At 40.5% G+C, this 16,715-nt stretch overlaps 1 protein-coding gene across 2 annotated transcripts in view; it reads right to left on the reverse strand.

Annotated features, from left to right (window-relative positions):
- Positions 1-16,715, reverse strand: part of AKT3 (AKT serine/threonine kinase 3) — a 107,093-nt gene that overhangs the window by 67,612 nt on the left and 22,766 nt on the right. For both annotated transcript variants that reach the window (XM_065400868.1, XM_065400869.1), the window contains 2 exons: positions 3,608-3,730; positions 2,546-2,674 (listed from right to left, as the gene is read on the reverse strand). In XM_065400868.1, coding sequence (XP_065256940.1) covers positions 2,546-2,674; positions 3,608-3,730 — 252 coding nt within the window. The remainder of the gene's footprint in view (positions 1-2,545; positions 2,675-3,607; positions 3,731-16,715) is intronic.

The raw sequence follows: 16,715 nt of genomic DNA on the forward strand, positions 1-16,715 counted from the left end.
CCTGTGATGATGTGCAACTATGGAGAGACTTCATGAGCACCAATGAAGTTGCAACATGAATCATAGAATATCAGGGTTGGAAGGGACCTCAGGAGGTCATCTAGTCCAACCCCCTGCTCGAAGCAGGACCAATCCCCAGACAGATTTTTGCCCTAGATCCCTAAATGGCCCCCTCAAGGACTGAACTCACAACTCTGGGTTTAGCAGGCCAATGCTCAAACCACTGAGCTATCCCTCCCCCCATGGTATCGATCATGGCCTTTTGTCTAAAAAGATTAGGGTCCACAAAAGGAAAGTCAGGTACTTCATCCTGCATCTTCTGGGTGAAGCCAGAATTTAGCAGCCAGGAATATACCCCTTTAATTGTAATTGCAGATGCAACAGATTGTCATATCAAGACTGCAGACTTAGCCTCAAGGGAATGCTTTGTTAAGTCCAGACCTTTCTGAACCAAAGCCTTGAATATTTGTTAGTCACTGGCAGCATATCAATCACAGACAGCATCTTATCCCATAGATTTAATCCTATTCAGCCACCACAGCTTAATAATTAGTTATGCAAATAGCCAAAACAGCTAAAAAGTACAATTTCCTGCCCAAATGGTCCAGTCTCCTGGACATCCTATCAGAGAATGCAGAATGAAAGGTCTTGTCAGCTCTTTGGTCTTTAACAAGTGAAACCATCAAGGAGCCTACCTGCTTTTCAAAGTTGCAGGGCCTATGCTATGCAGTATGCTATCTCACAGAGGTAAATTCTTGAAGTATGTGTTTTGCACCTTACTACTTTTGTAAACGACTGATGGTCTCTGGAAAACTGATAACATTCTTGTGACCCAAAGACCTCTTGATACCAACTGGCAGAGGGCACAGGTGTACATAAGAATACAGGGTGTCCTGGGTTCACCACAAATGTCATGCAAGGTCTCTAAAGAAAACCTGTGGCACACTCATTATAATCACTGTGAGAGGTATGTAAACACAGTATGTGAGGCGTTATATACACACATGTTGAAAATATTCTCTAGGCCTTGTAGTTAAAAAGACAGGTCTTTTTAGAGACAAAATTCTACAGAAAGGAGATGAGAGACACTTATCTATATTGTGCGTCTTCCAATAGAAGTCTATCAGCATACTAAATCAAATGCTAATGAAGAGCTTGCTTGCTGAGACTTCATAAGAAAATTAAAAGGAAGAAGTAAACAGCAGACAGAGGACAGCCCTGTTTTCAGATGAAGATCAAAGTTCTGGTCTGCTATATCTGGGAGTGCAGAGAGATGTTTTGGTATCCTTCAGTCTGTAAAGACAGGCTGCCAGCAGGTTAGATCTTGTAAAAGGGAGATCTCAGTCATCTTGGCTGAAAATGCTGGGAAAAGGACTTAGGGTAAGCTATCTTGTATGAGACCAGGAATGTCCTTGGGAGTTACGTTTAAGCTTTAGAAAGAGTATTATAATTTTGTTTTGTATGTAACAATTTGTTTCCAATATTCTCTCTTACTATCATTTGACTCTCTGGTCTTTCATAATATATTTATAGTGAAAACAAGAATAAGTGTATCTAAGTACTGTGCATTAAGTGGAGTGGTGATCCTGAGTTAAAGCTAATAAGCTGGTATATACTATTCCTTTGGAAGTAGCAAATCTGAAAGTTCTGCATGTGTTCAGTGGAACAGGGACTGGGCTCTCAAGAGGGATGCTCAGAGGACTTGGGGGTTGGTGTATCATTAACCAGTACAAAGTGAGCAGAGCCTGCAGAAACCTGGAAGGTAGGGCTTGTGGTGCCAGAGGCTAGTGGAGTCAAGGAATTGATCCACAGCAAGCACAGACAAGACTTCCTCACACTAAGGGCACATGGTTGTGAGGTGCCTCACAACCCAGGGTACCCCTAGAAAGAATCATAGCTCTGTTTTAGCCATGCCAGAATGTGGAAAGAAAGAACATTTTTTTCTTTTGTTCTTTCCTCAGAAACATAAAAAGGTCTGTATTTCTTAATCCTACTACACATTTTTCACACTGTAGGATCCTACTACACATTTTTCAATTTAAGTCAATCCTTCTTCTGTGATACCATAATCACTGTCTGGTGAAGATTAAGCAGTGAAAGCAGCTAGGCGTCTAAGAAACAAAACCCTGGTTTCCCTGCAAATGTACCTAGGAATGAAAAATTAGCAATATTCTATACACCTAAAATGGGGACTACTGTGGAAACTAGTAATGTTTCTCAAAACAGAAGAAAATTTTAGGTGTGACCACTATACATGTAATAAAGAAAGGATGCTGTTTTCAATTATTCTATTGTAGACGATACTGAAGTTTTATTATATTTCAGATGATTTAGCTATATTTACAAACACACAATTTCATAAATTTGAAAATATGATTATTGGTAGATAAGGTTTCCCAACAGAAATAGTACAGTAATAGTAACAATAATCCAACATATTGTCCATTCTTCACAACAGTTTTGATCACCCAAATAATATACACTGCAATTAAATGAAAGATAAAACATTTTATATTGTACAGAAAAAAAGTATTCTAAATCATACCTCAGGAGCTAGGTATTCTGGTGTACCACAGAATGTTTTCATAGTAGCTGCATCTGTGATTCCTTCTTTGCAAAGTCCAAAATCTGTAATTTTTATGTGGCCATCTTTATCCAACATTAGATTTTCTAACTGCATATTAGAAAGAACACACACAATTAGTCCGTAAGTATTTCTTAACAGGCTAATATACTACATGTCATCAAAAAAGCCTTAACTAAGCTATATCTGCAAGGTAACAAATTGCACTGTAGTTCACTACTGTGTCATCAAGAAAGTGACTGTAGGCTCCCCCAATAAATACCGTAAGAGTTTGCTCAATATACTTCTTTCCCACAGAATGAAAGCAAAAAACACTTTCTAAAAATTTCCAAGACTCTCATAATTTCCAGAGGACCTATTGCAATCATCACAGAATTGTTTGTTTGGCAAAATTTTATGGCTTTCCTCTATCTGTGCATTACCTGCAGCTCAGGCTCATGACCCAGAATGAAAACTGGTACAATTTTTACTGGTAATTACCCCCAGAGTAATGACTAACAGTAGTTCTCCAAAAGCTTCTTCTGTGTGCATAGAATTTGTTTGGATATTAAAAATAATTCAACAGATATATACTGTAAACAAGCAAAACATTGTTCTAAACTACTTTTCTGAATAGGAAACCTTAAATTTTCTCAGTAGAAAATGTGTTCTGAAAATGCTGATTCAACACTGGTGAACTACATGAATTCAAGTCAAATAATGAATCTCTAGCATTTTCCAAAGAGATAGTAATCAGGACCCCATATATTCTGTGATTCCACAACTACAGAAGAATAGCATTAGAATTTTAGCTTTCTTTTTTTCTTTTTTAATATTTTTCTAGTCCTTGTGGTCTAATGTGTAGCATTTTAACTGTGTGACAGTGTTGATCATTTTAACTAAACACAATCTTCTCCCTCCCCCCCCATACACACACAAACTCTGCTTTTCTCAAAACTGTGTAACTTTATAATTACTTTGAGTTTGTCCCAATAGTCTTTGCAAAAACAAAAATTTGATTACTTGTGTTGTTGTTTTTTTTACCTTGAGATCACGGTACACAATCTTCCCGGAATGCAGATAGTCCAAAGCAGAGACAATTTCTGCACCATAGAAGCGTGTGCGGTCCTCAGAGAACACCCGCTCTCTCGACAAATGGAAAAACAGCTGCAGGGTAAACAGCAGGGACAGGATTGTAATAATTACTGATTTAGTGGGGGAAATTAACACAAACATAAAACACCTCTCATCACCATATTGTGATGATAGATAGTGTACTCTCAGTGGACACTCAGCACTCTTAGACAGCAGCTGGCTTATCTTTTCCAGGCTTCCAAGGGGGGAAGGCGAGCTGTTAAATCAGCGTTTTAATCAATATACCAATCTTGTTTAAGGCATTCTGCTTGCTACCCATTTAACCTTCCGTTACCAGAGGAAAAAAGTATGCAACAGCATCATCCTGTACTTTTCCCTCCACCTCCACCTCCTCCTCCCAAATTTTATTTTTAGCTGTTGAGACATATCATTTAGACACCTGAACACGGATATTACTGTAAGATTTTTCTTTCTATTAATTGCCTGACTTACCTCTGAACTGAGAAAGTGTCTAGTCCTTAGCTGCATACTCACCAAACAAGTGAAGTATGACATTATGCAACCACAACATATTACAGTCTTTCACAAAAATACCAGATAGTTATTTTATGGTTTGTAAAAGCAAACCTATAAATTTGTGGTATAATTTTGGTACATAAACTATACATTTACTTGATTTTATACTCTTCTTCTGTCCCCCTTTCAGCACTTCATAATTTCTTAAACTGAAAGTATTTAGTGAAAAAAATTAGTCATTAAATGATACACATTATAAAACGTAAAGAAAATGTGTAGCATGAATCTGAAGTTCTGTAGCTGTATAAGCCTTTTATGAATACAAAATAATAAAATAACCCCTCCAAAAAAAACTTATAGCAGAGTTAAACTGCAGACTATGACTATTCATTCCATTCACTAGATATACCCCTTTTCTACTTTGGACATGTTGGCAGATTCTTTAAACACAACTAATCTTCAAAATCCAAATTAGTTTCCATCTACAGGCTAGTTTTCTATTCTATATAAGACAGCTCATGTGACTTGATATACACAGGCACCCTATTTTCTCCCCATAAATTATATTAAAAATACTAACAAGGAATAATGAATAACAGTCCTAAAAATATGGAAAACTTCACTGTTTGGAAACCATGTACTGGGCAAGAAACTCTACAGTAAAACTACATAGTGTTTTCATGCAGTGCTAAAAGAGAAGAAATAATTCCAAACCATAGGTCAAACACAAAAGAAACACATAATAATAGATTTATATATATTACCAAAAGGTAGCTAAAAAAAGTTTGAAATATTAAACATTAATACAGTGTTGGATATGAAAATTAAATTACTTTTTAAATGTTTTTGCAGTTATTTCAAGCTTGTAGACACTTCAAAATATAAATTATACATAAAGCATTAATGCAAACATTTTCATCAACAACTTCCCTGCAATTATACTTTAACATCATTTTTATTTTTTAGTTTCAACCTGAAAAAACACACTGTATTAAGCCTGTATAGTAGTCTATATTTGTTGGTCCAGGTGCCTCATGGAAAATTTAGAAAACAGAATTAGGTACGATTTTGGGTCACAAGCATTATCTCATTTTCTGTGTAACCGCCACCATCCTGTAAAAAAAATTATATATATTTGCATGAACACTGAAACTTTGTTTCCTAAGTATCTAATATGCTCCTGCTGCTTATTTCCTGCCTCACATAGCAATCTCCCTCTATGACATCACAATTACTGGCAGTGGGGAAAATGATATTAGAAACTGATAATCCTGGCACATCAGATACGGAATAAACAAAGAATTTATGAGCTAAGGAACTGAGTCTGTTTTCATACAATGTCCCTAATATTATAAAACAAGGGAGGAAAAATAAAATACCATGTATACAGTATTAGAATAGTTTCTAAACAGAATTATTTATCAAAGGTTTCCATGCAGTGTTCACCAAATGCATGTTAAAACTGAAATTTTCTAAAATAGTGTTAAAATATAAAAGTGAGAAACACAGTATTATGTCCTAGTCGTGAACTTCTTGTTTCACAGAAATGGAAACCAAGAATCATTCAACTTAATTTTTTTTTAAATACTCAAAGTAATATAAAATAATGTGATTTTATTTATTTTGCTTTATAAAGCTACTAATTAGACACTCTGCAAATTTAACAAAAATATACTCCATAAAAACTATGTAGTCTTCTCCTCTGACATCTGGAAGAATGGTGAAAGAGAAGGAGATGTCTGGATGCCCCCGTATGAATGGCTGTGTACAAGAGAGAGTTACAAATTTTCCATCTTCAGACTGTCCCAGTAGCTCAGCAGTAAAACTCCTCAGAACATTCTGGAACCTCAGGGGTCCAGCAATTTCAGAGCAGACAACAAAAATAGGTATACTATGATTCTGAATGCACTGAAAATAGAAAAGGTACTGATTTGAGCCAGCAGGAGTTGATAATCTATCTTGACAAAGCTTTTGATTATTTAGGGTTTAGTTTGATTTTTTTAAAGTCCCTTTATTGTAATTCTCATTCAAAATATCAAATCCAAGATAGCATGGCCAAATTAATAGGGCTAGAAACTACTTGCAATAGGCCCATGGTTGCCACAGAAGACATGAGATCCCAAGTGAAGCTAATCCCAATATCAGGTCTGACAAGAGCTCTAAGTACACTCAGGTAGCAGTTCTAACAACTAGCAGCCTAGTCTGTACCAAAAGTTCCCATATTCACTTTATCCAAGGACGCACAAGGTAGACACACTTAAGTGAATCCATTTTTAAGAATCTTCTTGACCTGAGATTAGACAGAAAAAGACTAGTCATACCTTCTCTCTGGTACTTTCTAGATTCACAAAGGATCAAATATCCAACCAGACACAGTTGAGCCAATAAAGGATCACTCAGACAGGCTTCAGAAATACATGCAAGGTCTGGCATTCTCCTTCATGATTAAATCAGGTCTTATTAACTATCAATTACGCTTTAAGCAATAGAAGCTTGTAGTTAAAACCACTGTTTGCCATTGACTCACACCCATAAAAGAAGGCCTCAGAAAAAGTTAAGTGGCCAGCAGGTCAGGTAACAAGTGTCAACCACCTGGTCTACCAGTAAAAAAAAAAGGATTTTCCCCCTACATAGTGTCATTATTTATTTGTACGCCTGTAGAGCCTAGGAGCCCCAGACATAAACCAGGACCCCACTGTGACAGGTGCTGAACAAAGAACAAAAACACAGTCCCTGCCCCAAAGAGTTTACAATCTATGTATAAGACAAGAAACAACAAATGGATACAAACAGATGGGGGAGTAAAAAGGAACGAAACTATATTGTTCAGCAAGGTAGGCAGTGGTCTCAGCACACCAGCGGCCTAACTGTTGTCAAGTTTGCCTCTCTTACCCCTCGCTAGTCAATTCAGGGATTCAAGATTTTCATCTAAATAATGTTAAAATTCAGGCTTACATCTCCCTTTTTCCTTCCAAAAGCACAGTTAATTGTATACTAATTTATAATATAAATAAGGTACAAGAGAATCAATCAATCTTTTGGAAATAGGTACCTTAAACTAGACACTTATTCAGCAACTGACTGGCAGATTTTCTTGAAAATCCTTTAAAATGAGTCTTTGTTATAACCTAATTGAAATATATCAATTCACCTGACCAAAAAAATAGGGCAGGCCTTCTGGCTGAATAGTTGTCACCACATTCTTCCTTCTTCCATAACGCTAGGTGGGTAGATAATTCAAAATGAATAATTTGCCTAACATCTTCCTCTTTGTGATTGTCTGTGAGGTAACAGTGATTTTTATCAGATTAATTTATTAATCTCTGAATGACTTCTGCAGATAGTTCTTGGTTTGTGCCTTGTCCCTAAGCACTCTGTTACAAATATTCAAAATATGGATGATTTTGATCATTTACATAATATTGGAAACAAATGTCTATTTCTGTGCCCTGAAGGGATAACATAGTTAAGAACTGGATTTCTGGTGCAAATATGTTAATTTTTTGCAAATATTCTGCAAAATACATTTAAAATTGGAAATGTAGGTAACATTCCTATAGTAAACTCATTTACTAGAATGACAAAAATGTAAAGCCTACATATATATATATATACACACACACACACACACACACACATACTGTATGAGCACAGTCAAATTTTTATTAAAAATGTGAGCAAATATTCCAAGAAAACATATGCTGCGTCCATCCAGCTCTTGATGGCACTTTAAGTTTGGTAAATGAAGATCATGATGTTCTTAAATATTGTCAAAAATACACCTACATGTTATCTGGGATGACTTACTACAATAGAATATTATCTTCATTCATTGCTTCACCATAATATATTGTTAAAAGTTTAAGTAGTATTTTGGATACAGCTAAAAAGTTTCACAGTCTATTTAATACAAGTCTCAATTTCTATCATTATCATAAAATTAAAATACAGCAGAACAAGTATTCTGAAGATGGCTAATCAAGCAATGAGAAACAATAACCTGTGTGACAGTGTTGATTATTATACCCTCAAGTGCACAGGGAGGCAGAAAGCACGGCATTTGGAGGGAGCATTAATAAGTATTTCTGCACTCTCTGAACCTACCTAAATGGAATCTCCAGATGGCAAAAAGCCAGCATAGAGGTTCACCCTCTTCCCTGGCCCTGGTATAAGGGAAGGTCCCAGAAGAAGGGGAGTGGGACACGGGTGTTCCTATTTTGGGCTGCAAGAATGGTCCCCAAGGTATAACTTAGATCATCTTTGAGGCTATTCTAAATTATGCCTGGAACTGAACCAGCCATCGTAAAGCCACCTTTGTCCTCTATCCTGCTAGGAGTGCTCAGCATCTCTGTACCTTGCCAAGGATCTAGCCAATTTACTTTTAATTTTTAAATTAAAACATTCTTAAGCTATGTACCTCACAGAACATCATAATTGATTTTAAAAATCATGGGATCAACTAACCCACTAGATATAAATGCACAGTTCAGAACTTCGTTTCAAGTAGGTGGCCTCACCACAGTACTACATGAAAACAGAAATAAGCCACACTTGAAATAAATAAACATCATTCATTATAATTTTAAGATGTTTTACATCCATTTTTCTTTCAATGATTTCTAGGAAGGTTTTCTCTCTGTCCCCCCTTTCCAAATTTCCCTAGGCTACACGCAATATGTTTAAGTTTATGTAACCCATACAATTTATTTTACTTGTCTGCATCATCTTTCAGTTACCACACCTGCACCTCAGCCTAGCGTCCCTACATCTTACAGCATGGCATCTGAACGGGTGTTGTTGATAGAGAAGGCCTGCTCCTCTCCAGTTACAGAAATTCTAATAAGCACCAGAAAAAAAAAATGAGTAAGGCAAACCTACCTGAAAAAATGAACAAGGTTTTCCCACTGGTGTCATCAAAAATCAGTGGTACCACAACATTCCTTGATTCCTCAAGTACTCAACTACTTACTTGAACTAGGAGATCTGGGAATAGATAACATTTTGGGTTGGGATACTGATAGGTTCAGCAGATCTCTGAATCAAAATTGTCTGGACAACATTGGAACTATGAGGATTAGCTTGTCCGAGTCCTATTTGAGTTTGCAGAGCACTCTGAGAATCAGAAGAGTTAGGGAATAAGCATACAAAAGGTCTCCTGATCATGTTATCAGGAACACGTCAACTATGGATTCTGAGCTCATTCTACCTCTCGAGCAAAATCTCGGACACTTCTTGTTATAGTGAGTGATGAAGAGGTCCATCTTCAGATTGCCCCAGTCCATGAAGATGTCCTCCAGTATCTTGTCTTTAATCTCCCACTTATAATTTGTGAGGAAGTATCTGCTGGGGTTGTCCACAAAAGTGTTCCACTGTCTAGATAAGTGTACTGCCACCAGGGATAGCCAATGTTTCATGCACCAATTCCAGAGCCTGACAGCTTCCTGGCAGAATGGGAGAGATCTGGCTCCACCCTGTTTGTTGATATAAAACTTGGTGGTCATGTTGTCAGACATGATTTGCAGTGACTGCCCCTCTATTAGGGCAGGCCTTCCCTACAGCTCTGAGCTATAGGAAAGCTATAGGATGTGCATTCTCTTCTCCCTTGGGGATCATAGACCCTATATCTTTAATTTGTCCAAGTGGGTATCCCATCCTAACAAGGATGTGTCTGTGTTCTGGGTGTCCCTGTCATCCAATACCATGAAGGGGACACCTCTGCAGGGATTCATTGGGTTTTTTCCCCACCATTTCAGTGAAGATAGAACCAAGGGTGGGATAACACAAGGCATATCCAGGTGATGTTTGGAGGATGTGTAAACCAGCACCTTGAAGCAAGCAGTGGAAGTGAAGTCTGACATACAGTGTAACAAAAATGTAAAAGGCCATGTGACCGAGAAGTGTGGAGATACAACCTTTCATTGGTACATAGGTTTCCCTCCCATTGGAAAATTAGGGTGGACAGGTTCTTGAATCTGTCCTGAGGTAGGTAGGTCCTGGTTGTGGAGGAGTCTAGGATTGGACCAATTAATTCAATCCTCTGAACCTGAGTTAATGTTGATTTCTGTTTGTTGACTTTTAGGCCTAAAATCTGAAAGACTATGGTGCAGAAGGCTTCAGAGGCCTGCTGAGATTTCCCCCATATGAGCCAATTGTGCAAGTAAGGATACATGTTGATGTTGCATCTTCTCAGAAAAGTTGCCACTACTGATAGCAACTTAGTAAATACACTTGGTATCATGGAGAGTGCAAAGGACAACACTCAATACTGATAGTGGTCCTGGCCCATTGTAAATACTTCTCATTAGGCAGAATGATGGAGATGTGAAAGGATACATCCCAAAGGTCGAGAGAAGCAAACCAGTCTCCTGAGTCCAGAGTCAGGATCACTGAGGTGAGGGTGACCACCCTGAGCTTCAACTTGTGAACGTATTGAGGATTTAAGCATCAAAGAAGGATCCCTTTTTCTTTGGAATAAGGGAATAGCTGCTGTAAAAGCCTTTCCCCCTGCATTGTGTAGTCTATCATTCCAAGAGAGAGGAACATGAGGATCTCTTGATGTAAAAGATTCTCTTAAGAAGGGTCCATGAAAAGGGATGGGGAAGGGGAGTTGGGTGTAGTCACCATTGAAATCTGGTGGAGTACCCATGTGTTAGTGTCTCCATGGCTCTTTGGTTGGTAGTGATAAGGGACCAAGGGTGCCTGGAGTGAGCTAAACGATTTCTGAAGGGAAGGACTGAAACGTCAGGAGTCACACACGAGACATGTCTTGATCATCCCATCAAATCGAGTATTTCTAGGACTCCGAGGTTTGGTTGGTGTCAGAGGAAGCTGTGGGTGGTTTCCTCCTGTGGAAGCACTGATGTTTTCTGGGTGGTCCCAACATCCTTTGGTGATAGAAGGATGGCACAATTGTCTCTGTGAAGTATAAGGCTGTTTGATATATCTTCTCTTAGGAGCTGGTGTGTACACTCTGACGGAATGTGAGGTGGCTTGTGAGTCCTTCAACATATGGAGTGCCTCATCCATCTTGGAACTGAATAATTCAACCCCTTCAAAGGACAGATCATCCACTTTTGTTTGGACTTCTCTGGGGAACCTCAGTCCCAGAAGCCAAGATTCCTGTTGCATAATGACTGCCATTGCCATAGATGTGGCAGCCTATCCATCACATCTAGTGCTGTTTGCAGACTTGTCCTAGATACTAGCTGGCCCTCGTTGACTAGCAATATAAATTCCTCAGGACTCTCATTTGGCAAGTTACTACAAAGGCAAACAGTCTCTAACATATGTGGAACTCATACCTGGCCAATATGGCCTGGTAATTGGACACATGGAACTGTAGGCTTGCCAAGGAGTAAAGCTTTTCAAACACATAAATCAGTCTCTCTGGCTCTTTCTCCTTTGGTGTGGGCCTGAATTGTTTTACCATTTCATTTGCCACTGTAACAACAAGGGTGGATGGCACAAGATGTATGTAAAAGAATTCCACACCTTAGGAGGCACATGGTATTTACAATATGCCATATGAAAGATAGGGGGTGCTGAAACAGATATCTGCCACAGAGTTTTGGCAGGGTCCATTATAGCCTTGTTGACAGGGAGAGGGCTATTTTTACCATTGAGAGGCCTAGAGTATGTTCACTAACTTATGTGTCTGCTCCTGTACCTCATCAGTAGGGATTTGGAGGGCCCCAGCCACCCTTTGTAATAGGTCTTGGAAACCCTTGCAATCATCCAACTCTGGGGTCATTTGTGGCATTACAGCATCATCAGGGACAAGGAGGATGGCGTCACCCAGACTGGGAGGTTCCCCTCTAGGCCTGTTCTTTCATTTCTTCCTCCTCTACCTGTGATTGGAGCAGAGCCAGGAGGGATGGTTGGGAAGTCTGTAGAGCCAATACTGTGGGTGAAATAACCTTCTGGCAGTGCTGTTTGTTCCCTCTGGCTAAAGTTGCTCTGAGCAGACCAGGATCCCCAGAAGGACCATGGGGCATTGGCAGGTAACAGCCTGGAGACCAGGGGGTAAGGAACCATGGGTCATGGTTTTGAGGCTCCCAATAGCTCTCTTGTGAAGAGTGCTGGACTCTCTGTAGAATGTTGAGTAAAGATACTATTGGTATGGATCTTCCTCACTCTCCAACTCTAAAAGATGCTGAGAATAATGCAAAACTGAAATCCAGGGGCCGAGCTGTGGTCCTTGATGTCTTAGAAACCGACAGTGCCACACCTGTGCATAGAGTGGGTGCCCCAGCATTGCTAAAGTTGACACCAAGAAAGACTGCAATTTCAGATGTATCTGCAGATCTATGCTGCCGTAAGATGAGGTAGCGTGAACAGATGGCCTGGAACCAGATTTTCTTGGGGTGCCATGACAATGTCTGACATGGTCAAGGAGGGAACCTTAGTGTGCAGACCCAGCTGACCTGGCTCCAGTGCCAGGAGGATTGGGCATTGGGGCCACAGAGACAGACGGCACCGGGGTTAGGCAGAGGTCTTTCCCAAAGGAGAGTATTTTGATGCCAGGCACTTCGGTGCCATTGGGTTGGAATTGGCATGAGAGTGAAATTCAGTGGGAACCATTCTAAGCCACCCAGTATTAGAGGACTTTTGGTGCCACGGGGAGGTATTCCTCTTAAAGGAAGCCTAGGTAAGTGACCTACCTATGGGGCTCCTGGTCCCTTGCAGTCTATCCAAAGAGGATGTCGTCTTCATATTTGTGGTCTGGGCTGCCACCACCAGGGCTCTTTAAGGCAGAGACCCTACACTTGCTCTCTTGGGCTCCAAAGGTCCCTGTATGGGGGGGAGGGGGTGTCTAGCAAGCCCAGTTGAGAAGTAGGTCTCATGGACTCAGTCATCAGAAAGACTTGAAGGCAAGCCTGTCTCTCTCTCTCTCTCTCTCTCTCTCTGTGTCCTTCCTGGCACAAGAACTGAAGGACTTACAAACTGCATATTTACTGGGAATGTGCGAATCTCTAGCATGAGGGGCAGTGCTTGAATCCAGGAGAACTGGATGACACCAAACCGGCAATGAGTAAAAATCTAAGACATTAAGGATTACAGCAGTCAGATAACTATGTTTATATCTATTGACTGACTAAACTATAAAACAATTAAAGCCAAGAACTAGTATAGAAAGGCTGGCAGTCTCTCAGACAGTCAGGGCTCTGTCTCCAAGCTTTTAGGCAGAGACACTGAATGGCTGTGTGATGGGGCAGCTGCCCCACACAGGCAGAAAGGTTAAAGCAGCCTTGGGGAGGTTGTGCAGAACCCAGCCTATTAGAAGAGGGCTTATTGAGCCAGCCAATAGGGAGAAGGCTTAGTAGAGCAGCCAATCAGGGCCAGGCTGGCCCATATAAAAAGGGCTGCTGAGCAGAACGCGGTAATCTCCCCCTAGAGGCCAAGGGAGGAGGACTGGCTGCCCTGTAGGACAGTTGAGAGAGAGAGCCTCAAGGACAGAGTAAGGCTTGGCAGCATCAGGGGAGCAAGAGGGAGCTCCCAGCCTGACATCTGCCGGACTGAAGCCCTGATACCACGGCGGAAAAGGTGCTAGGGCTGCAAGGAAGTTGCCCAGGGAAACAGATGGCGGAGCAGGAGGAGATGAAATACGTGGCTGCCAGTTATAGGGTCCCTGGGCTGGGAGAGAGGGAGGAGAGAACCGGATGGGGTACAGCTGGAGGGCTGTGTCCAGAAGAGGATGCCGCGGTCCAGGGAACAACGTGGGTCCTAGAAGCGTAGGCAAGAGTGACGAAATGAGAGCTAATTCCCAGGACGGCCAGCAGGAGGCACCGCGGTGGTGAGTCCTGCCTCGTTACACGCAGCCAATGCGCTTCACCCTTATATGCCCTCAGCACAGCTCACAAGAGCTATGGGGCACATATGCACCATCAGTACAATGTGCATATGGCTAATCACTGAAAAAAGAATGTGGAATTATTTGATGACTATTTTAATTTTTATTCTCTCTCAAGCTATATTCTGCACCTCAGGAAACAAGTAACTTTTGTTTTAGATTGTAAGCAATCTGAGGCAGGGATTGTCATTTACAACATGTAGAGATGGTTGAAAATGGGATAAAACCCAGGAACTTAAAAATAAAAGCAGCAACTGTATACAGTTGTTTTTTCCCCCTAGTTAAGTTGTAATTCCTCTCAATTAAGTCTTGCCTAGAAACATTAATATCACCTGCTCTGATACAGCAAACCACTTGGTTCTTCCTTATCTGCTGAATCAAAATAAGAGCTATGACAAAAGAGAAAAATGCAAAATATGGCAGAAATACTGTAAGTGTTTCAGTGTTGAGAAAACCATCTGGTTAGTTTTAAAATCTGATTTTACTGAGTTATAAATACATAGGTAACAACCAATTAATAAGTCTTATATTGAAGTCTAAATCTGAAAATATACTGAAACTATAAAAATTGAGAAATTAATAGGCATATTCAGAGTATTCTCCAAAAGAAGTTACATAGCATAATCTTTGCATTGCTACAAATTTCTGAGCTTTACTGCCAAATAATAAAAATTAGAGATGGGAAACATCTATTAAATTATATGGTATATTCCCCTGCCAGTAAAAGGTTGTTCCTGCAGTACAGTTTATAGCGTTTTGGGCAGTAGATGATCACTGAGTGCATTCTGCTATACAAGACAATGTATGTAATATATTGTGATACTAATTTATTGTATCAAACTACAGCCACACCAATTGCTGGTGCCTTTTGGTGGCAGGTGCCCAGTGCATGTGATCGTTCAATAGAGGGGTCTGGTTTCCTGATAAACTGGAATTGGGAGTGGAGTAAGCACCTCCTAAAGAAGGTGAGGAATAGGGCTGGGGTTCTGAATGATTGGTACAATGAGGAAAAAAAACCCTTTCCCGCCACCTTAACCCTTGTACCATGTGATGGTGTTTGGGTCCCAGCAACAGTGCTGGGCCCAGGTATAATAGGGGGTGGGGTTGCCGGCAGGCAGCTCTCCACCAGGTAGAAGCAGGGCCAGATTTACATCTCATGTGCCCCCAGGCACAGCATCTTTAGCGCCCCCCTGCCTACAGCTGACCTTCATGTTTTCTGTAAAATATGAAACTTTTAACCCACTTTTAACTTTTAGGCACCCCTTGGCACGTGCCTACTGTGCCTAACTGGAAATCTGGCCCTGGGTGGAATGGATTTCAAAGGAAGGATGCCTTCAACTGGACACGTTTTTTCCAGATCTATTTCCAGGTTTGACACTTATTAAAGTTGCAGCTTAGTTAAACCACAGTTAAACCAACAGTCTTGCCTGTCCTCCTTACATTTCTGGAACAAATGCTATATCTAGCACCTTTATAGAATATGTACAATATTTTTTAAACTTCTGTAAAAAATGTTATATATGTAATCAAAAACAGGAAGACTGAAGGATTCCTCATCTGGTATCTAACCCTCTGATCTAAACCTCTCAACTGCTCCCTCTGGCACGCTACACCATATTCTTGAGCCTCCCTTACACTTTAAGTTCTTAGTCATTAGGACAAATTCCTAATTCAAATTCAAAATCCTAGAGTTCACTTATGATTATGGAGTTATGACAGCTACTACTTTGGCAAATATGCATCACAGGAGAATAGTCTTAAAGTGAGAGAGGAGGGAGAAGTCAACACGGGCCTGTCCAGCATTCAAGCAGAATATGAGGACATATTTCAAGGAGACAGACCCTAAAGGGCAAGCTGCAGAAACTGACACCCATGGGCTGCACATAAGGCTACCGAAATGCAGAGTTCCATTAGCTCTAGTGGAGCCACTGAAGAAGGAACCGGCAAACCTGCAAAGAGGCATCCTTACACTCACTGAAACCAGCACAGAGTGGATCAGAATTCCATTAGCGCTGAGAAAACCTTCAGGTAAATAGAGGATTTGCATTGACCCAAAACCACTGAACAGAGCATTGAGAAATCACTACCGATTACCAATGACTGAGGACACACTATTCAATTTATCCATGGCAAAAGTGATATCAAGAATGAGTTCTGGCATGTGGAGCTAGGAACTGCAGAGTATGAATGCCTCTGGGCATCAGTCTGGCCCCAGAGGTGTTCCAGTGTAAACTGAACTAGGCCTCATCCGACAGACTCCCAGGCCTAAAGACTGTAGCTGATGACATTCTTATTGTAGGAGAAGGATATGACTAAAAAGAGGTAATCCAGGACCATGATACCAAGCTGCAGTAACTCAAACTAGTGCCATGAGTGGAATATTGGGTTGAATGCACACAAGCTGAAGATGAGGAGAACTGAGGTCCCCGATGTCAGACATCTGTTGACCTCTGAGGGACTCCAGCCAGTCTCCAAGAAACTGACAAACATTAAGGAAATGCCCTGGCCAAAGGAAGTGAAGGGAGTCCAGCAATTTATATTAATGGCCAACTGTCTACACAGATTCAGTGCACATCGATAAGAAGTCTGTGAGCCCATGAGACAGATAACACACAATTATGCAGTATGGGAATGGTGAGAGACTCAAGAAGCAGCATTTGAAGGAGTAAAGAAAATCATAAGCAAGGCACC

The sequence above is a fragment of the Emys orbicularis genome, chromosome 3 (genome assembly GCF_028017835.1).
Source record: "Emys orbicularis isolate rEmyOrb1 chromosome 3, rEmyOrb1.hap1, whole genome shotgun sequence".
Classification (NCBI taxonomy): Eukaryota; Metazoa; Chordata; order Testudines; family Emydidae; genus Emys; species Emys orbicularis.